We start from the raw sequence: 6,640 nt of genomic DNA, 5'->3' as shown, positions 1-6,640 counted from the left end.
GGAAAATGTTTAAGTTTACCCTCACCTCAATCAGTCACATGCCATCCCCATCAATGGCATGTGATCAAATAAAGTTGAGTGCACGGGTCAATTTCAACCTTCAGAGTGTGGGGAATCCAAGAGGCCCGTTGACCAAAAAAAAAAATCATGTCAATTCCCAAAGCACTGAAGACTAAAATAGGTGTGGCCGGTTTAGAACCCCAGTTACCCAAATTCCATCCATCATCCAACCCTAACTTCCCTCTCAGACTTTCCCATTTCCTTTTCTCTTGCCCCATTAAGATGGTATTCCCTCCACACCCATCCATATGTCTCTTAACCATATTGAAATCTCCCAGAAGGATGTAAGGACAATGAATATCCAATTTGGCAATCCACTCCCACATCTCTCCTCTCACCTTATAATTATGGGCCGCATAAATATTGACCCCCGACATCCTCTCCCCATCGATTTGAACCTTAAGTACCAAAATCCTACCATTTGGGTGATTAGCTACTACAAATTTAAGTTCTTTTAAATAATGGTCAATACCCCATTATAGCCTGAACTCACCCCTCCATACAAAACCACCCAGTCCCAAAATCTATCCCTCCTATAGAACTTCTAGCCAAAAAGGTTATGATCCTGAATAGCCATAATCAACAACCCCCATTTGTTGACTAAACCCCAAAAAGTAGCATTCTTCCTCTTATCTCTAAGCCCCTTTCACATTCCATGTGCATCTTTTAATATCCTTACTCCTATTCATCCTAAGCGAGTATTAGGGACCATATCCACCACCTCCTCCCCTTCAAGCTCCAAGGCTCCGCATGCTCAATGTCCCTCCACGCTATTTCCACCTACCAGTTAAATTTTCCCATAGAGGAAGTTTCATTGTTGTCCCCTCCTCATGGACTGAAAGGGGCTAGAATTACTCTGGGATTTTCTACCCTCAACTGCTTTCTTGGGGGGTTCACCTAAAAATATGTCAGTATAGCACATGAGTTCAAATGAAGGGGTTTTTTAATTCAAAATTTTAAGGTGAATTTACAAAAATACATATACATAAGGGTTTTTCTAATAGATTTTGAAAAAAACCCATAAGTCCATTAAGAAAAAGGGGTCATTTTTTAATTCATGAAAAATTCATAGGTAATGGGTTATTTAAATACCCCTTGAACACACATGATACATAGGGTTTGTTAGTAGACTGCTTTGTGCAGAGGTTTGTTTTGCGTCTTTCTGCCTTCCTCTTTAATTTGCATAAGGCTAGCTTTCCCCTTGGGCCTTATCAATAACTTTAGTCCAACCTCCTTCCACTGGCCCCCGTCCCTTAGGTTCTAGAGTCTCCTTCCCTTTCTCCTCTTTCCTCTTGTCCTCAGTATTCATCTCCCTATCCCTGGCTTTGCTTCCCTTGCTAGACTCACCTTCGTTCTTCTCCTCACTACCAATTTTCACATGTTTCACTCCTCCACAATTTTTTTCAATATGTCCAAAGTCGCCGCACCTTAGGCAGGCCCCTGGAAAGATACCGAACTTGAGTTTCATTTCCATCTTCCCTAGCTCACCCAACTCCACTTCCAAGGTTTTAGGGGTCTCTACCAAAGTATTCCATGTAATGTAGACACTATTTGATTGGCGACCACTATCTTCTTCCTTTGGGATATACAAAATAAGACCTAGTGTGCTGGCTAGCTCTCCAAGTGCCGATCTTAGCGCTGCAGGCCTAGAATCTCCACCCATATTGGGCAAGCCTCTTGCAAGCTCTTATTCACATCAAAGAGAGGATCAGAAGGCACATCACGTACCAACTTCTGTCCCAGGAATAGCGGAGCTCTCGTAAATAGATTAGCCACAGTTTTCCTTTTCGTGAACAAGACATTAAAAAACCTTTCCCGAGATAGAATATTTGTGAGACCGCCTTTTCATGGAAAATATCCTCTTGCAACCATTTTGCTAAATCCACCTTACTTGGCGGTCTCCCAGGACAGAACAGTATGGCACTGCACATTGAGAATAGGCCAACCTATCTCCTCACCAACTCAGAGAAGATTCTTGCACATACCTTTCTTTGGTTAAAAGTCATTCTCAACGTCGTCTAAGCATTCAATCGCGTTGAAAGCCAATCTGGGTGCAACTGCTTCACATCCCCCTCCCCACCTTCATCCTCACGAATTCGTTTCATGTCCTCGTTAGGCTCCCAATCCCCCCCCCCCTAACTCCATCACCCGCTTCAATGGCTTGATGCGAATCACTATGCATCTCTCAAGCGTCACCGCCCCACCTACCTGCATGTGCAAGAAATGCGGTGGCCACCCACCTGCACATGGATGCATGCAAAGACACGTGCTAAAATAACTATTCGGCACTCCCTAGATCAAGAGTTAGATCTTAGGTGTAAATTTTGTTCTTTTTCTAGTTGTTCATTTTAAAGGATAGGAGTTAAAAGTATTCAATAATTAGGAGATAAAGGGTAGGAGTTAAAAGTATTTAAACATTAGGAGTTAAAAGGAGACCCTTTTTGCTTTGTGTCATGATCGCTTAAAAGATGATCTACTTGATGAGTAATAAAACCTTAAATTAAGGTTTGATTAGACCTAGAGAGTGGACTTGATAATAAGGTACACGATTTTCCTTGTGCATTTTATGTTGATCTAGATCTTTTAATAATTCTTTTCTCTCTCTCTCTCTCTCTCTCTATATATATATATATATATTACCATACAAGTATATATATATATACTTATATGGTAATTGTTGTTTTTGTTATATTGCTTTGAAATAAAGCCAATTTGCAAATCTCGAGTTAGTATAATGGTGGTGGGAAGGAGTTTGAGAGTCCTTTTGGGATGGGTTCAAATCTCCCTTGTGTAAGGGATGGCATCTAGTGTGTGAGTAGTGTACTTTGAAATTTAGAGCCAATCCAAAGAAGAAGAAAAAGAAAAGAGCTAAAGCCAATGAACCATGAGGGTGTGAAAACCTCACAAAGGGAGATAGATGATGCATGCTCCTCATGGAGTCACGAGGGTTAAAGTGGGGCTCAAAGCAAGCATAACGTGTACTTATGCACGTGCAAGGAAGATTCAGTAAATGTTATATGATGGAGTCTCTATATCTCCATTATGTCAGCTGTGCGTGAAGTTGGAAGAGAGCGACTTGATTTCGCCTGGGTCTCTCACTTGCCATGGCGAAACCACCAGCTGAGAGCACTGTGTTGGTGACTGGTTGCACAGGCCACCTTGGCCCGTGGCTGGTCAGACGCCTCCTTGAGAGGGGATACAGGGTCCGGGCAGCAGTCATGGACCCAGGTTTGCTGAACCCTCCATTTTGTTTTTGCTCCTTGTTTGTTGCAGGATGGTAAATGAGAAAGTAGTGTGGCCTTGCTATGTTATGTTAGATGATAACCCTAATTTTCACGCGCCTACGTGTGCTTGAGGTCGTGCGTTTGTGTTTGTCTGTGATGGCAACGAAGCTTCCCAATGTAATTTGATGGCTGGCAAGCCACATGTGTTCATGTTTATGCATGTGTGCCTGTGAGTGAACGGTTGTATGTGATGAAAAAGAAGCTTTGCAATGTTATGTGATGGCAATAACTCACATGTATGTGTGTGTGCGTGCGTGCGCGTGCATGCATGCAGAGGACAAGGAAGATCTATACCCTATCCTCGGCCTCGCTCCATCTTTAGCTGAGCAACTCCAGATTGTGAAAGCTGATCTCCGCGTGGAAGGAGACTTCGATGGCCCTGCCCATGGCTGCGATGGCGTATTTCACCTTGCCTGCCCAACTAATATCTTTGTGGAGGATCCCCAGGTTACTAACCATGCAGTCTTTGTAGTCTGAAATGGTACTGTATAGCATCCACCCTAATGATGAAGTTAGCCTTGCACAGCATCAACCCATGAGATCCCAGTTCTTTGCATAAGCAAGATGCTTGCATGCTCTCCTGCAAGGTACCAGTTCTTATGTAGTTATAATAATGCCCAATGGTATATGTGCATGTGCAGAAGGATGTCATTGATCCGGCTGTCCAAGGCACTCTAAATGTGCTGAAGGCTTGCATCAAATCTCCATCAGTTAAGCGTGTGGTACATGCATCCTCTGCCGCGGCTATTCGGTTCTCAGGGGAGGATGTGGCAGAGCAAGTCTTTGATGAATCTTGCTGGACTGATGTGGATTTCTGCATCAAGAACAAAGTGCCTGGATGGGTAAGTTTTACAAGGTGGGACAACATATAATGTGTTTTAAGTTTCTTAAAGACTTGAGGACAGAAGAATAGGGGAAATGATGTTGGGAGCAGTGCTAAGGAAAGTGGTGCCTCAGCTCATCCTAGAGTGGATCAAAAATCAAAACCGCTGGCTTATCTTGACTCAGAAAGAAAACGAGCCACTAGTAAAAATGGCATTGAAGTGCCTTTTTCATGGTGTGAGATCTCAAGGGGAGATTTGTATAGTTGCACTAAAAGTTTTTTCCTGAACACTTATTGGGAGTCGATGAAAAAGGACGAGCGTCGAGTGACATTGTCTAGCGTTCCGGGAACCGGATGTAAGATTCTGCAGCTCGAAAATGACATCTCACTGTTGCTTGGCCAGTGCTTTGAAATCCCAGCAATGATTGATATTTGAATGGGTGTGCTTGCCAAGCTTAAAGCTCCCAGAACCTTGATGAGAATAGGAATCAATCATGTGATTTGTTTATATAATGAGGTGTCTTCTAATGTGCTTACCTTGTAGTCTCACTAATTATGTTGTTATTCTTACATCTTCTGTCCAGCCATATTTTGTGGGCAAGACACTAGGAGAGAGAGCTGCAACCGAGTTTGCGAAAGAACACAATCTAGACTTGGTGGTCCTGAATCCAACCATTGTGAATGGGCCTTTCTTGCTTTCCAAGATCCCCAACAGTGTGAAGGGTTGTCTGGCACTAATAACAGGTAAAAGACATGAGATTAGTTTTCACAATGAAGCGTGATGTTAGGTTAATTATGAGGGGATTAATGATTTAGTGAGATTAATAATGCTTGGGCTTTGTATGTGCAGGGGAGCTGTTCAAGCTGCCTTTAAATAAATGCCTGTCGTACGTTCACACAGACGATGTGGTGAGGGCCTTCATTTTTCTTTATGAAAATCCTGCGGCAAAGGGCCGCCACATCTGCTCGGCGGTGGACGCCCCCATCGGAGAGATCGCCAAACTCATCTCTTCCCGCCACCCAGAGTTCAAAATCCCCACAGAGTAAATGCCTTTCTCCATTCTTTTTTTTTTCCTGTTATTGTTGCAAATTCGTGTTCTCTTTTTATAAATCTGCCTCTTTACCTTTCTGATCAGTTTGGCCTTCCTTGGAGAGCCTGTGGTGCATTACTTCGATTCCTCCAAACTCAAGAGCCTCGGCTTCAAATTCAAATTCACACTTGAAGACATGTACGACGATGCCATCAAATGCTGCAAGGAGAAAGGGCTGCTGTGACTTGAAACTACCCCAAGCTCCCTTAAAAAAAAAAAAGACAGAAAGACAAGTCTTTTAGTTGGTCCTACATTAGTTAAGAAAGAAATGGTTTACCCTTGGTGTGGAAATTTATCTGGAAGGGGCCGGTGAGGAGAAGGGGCTGCTATGTCCTACATGGTAAACCGTAAGAGACTAATAACAAAAACAACATGTACCTGGCAAATTTACAAATCTCACCAAAAGTGGCTTAATTCAAACCTACTGTAAGACGTAATCTTGCAAGAGCCGTTGTTGTATTACAACTATCATCTCTGTTTCTCTTCTCTATAGCTCTATCTCTATATTATCTTGATTCTTAAGGAAGAGTTTCACAAAGCTGTCACGTGGCAAGAATTTGGAGGTTCGGCAAGGAGAGGAAGAGGTTTGGGTAGAATTTGAATTTGGAGTCTCAATAAAAGACGTGTGAAGCACAGGTTGCCCATAGACATTTTATTCAAGTTTGTTTGTGTATCCCATTTACCATGTGAGGGCTCATCATTAGTGTTAGCAAAAATATATTCTTCCCAACCAATCAAAATATTTTATAACCAAAACTATCACATCTTGAGCATTGTTTTCAAAAGACTATCAAAAAATGCAATGAAGCTTTTCAATCTCATCTATGAAAGGGAGTTTACTTTAAAGACATTTTCGTAGCATTGGGCACATGTTTGGCACTTGCATAAAATGAAACTGTAGTTGTCTCACAATTTTATTTGAAAATAAATTTTGTATTGGTTCAAGTTGATTGGGTTTGGAACTCACAAGATGTTAACCACTCTGGTGCTTAATATGGCCTCATTGTTTGACCTATCGAAAATTGCTTTGCTATCTTACTAATACGAATAAGTACTATTCTTTTGCAAAATGGCATTAGAATATATTACGCAGCCTTACTCTATGCTTATTGTCAAATAGGGAAAGTCTGTGGACTTTGTGTACATAGTTGTTTAAGACTAGTAATAGAGATCTTATCATTTTTTAAGTTTGGTTGGCTTAGTGTAGAAAGTAGTCATTTTAGACAATAATGTCCTCTTCTTGCTTGTTTGCATGCTATTGGCTATTGGATTCTTACATGGTAGATGGATGCTTGTTTGATTGTAGGTCATTGTCTTTCATTAGCTTCTTCATTTTTCAACTTTTGAGGGTACCATTACGAAGGATTGTCTCTTTGTCTTCA

General features: G+C 41.8%; 1 protein-coding gene across 1 annotated transcript; it reads left to right on the top strand.

Moving 5' to 3' along the window:
• The first annotated feature begins 3,096 nt into the window (after positions 1 to 3,096).
• LOC147610778 (putative anthocyanidin reductase) lies at positions 3,097 to 5,723 on the top strand. The gene is made up of 6 exons (XM_086785259.1): positions 3,097 to 3,288; positions 3,619 to 3,791; positions 3,986 to 4,186; positions 4,752 to 4,911; positions 5,018 to 5,210; positions 5,304 to 5,723. The coding sequence occupies exons 1-6, from the start codon at positions 3,165 to 3,167 to the stop codon at positions 5,440 to 5,442; spliced, it is 990 nt and encodes a 329-aa protein (XP_086641385.1). The 5' UTR covers positions 3,097 to 3,164; the 3' UTR covers positions 5,443 to 5,723.
• The last annotated feature ends 917 nt before the right edge of the window (positions 5,724 to 6,640 follow it).

Source organism: Cibotium barometz, chromosome 48 (genome assembly GCF_041138505.1).
Source record: "Cibotium barometz isolate CiBa-2024 chromosome 48, ASM4113850v1, whole genome shotgun sequence".
Classification (NCBI taxonomy): domain Eukaryota; kingdom Viridiplantae; phylum Streptophyta; class Polypodiopsida; order Cyatheales; family Cibotiaceae; genus Cibotium; species Cibotium barometz.
The sequence above is the reverse complement of the archived record's forward strand: the minus strand, read 5'-3'. Positions and strand labels throughout refer to the sequence as shown.

Coding starts and splice junctions, on each gene's coding strand:
- LOC147610778 (XM_086785259.1), top strand. CDS start 3,165: ATGGCGAAACCACCAGCTGAGAGCACTGTGTTGGTGACTGGTTGCACA. Junction 3,792..3,985: donor TCTTTGTGGAGGATCCCCAG/GTTACTAACCAT, acceptor GTGCATGTGCAG/AAGGATGTCATTGATCCGGC. Junction 4,912..5,017: donor TTGTCTGGCACTAATAACAG/GTAAAAGACATG, acceptor TTGTATGTGCAG/GGGAGCTGTTCAAGCTGCCT.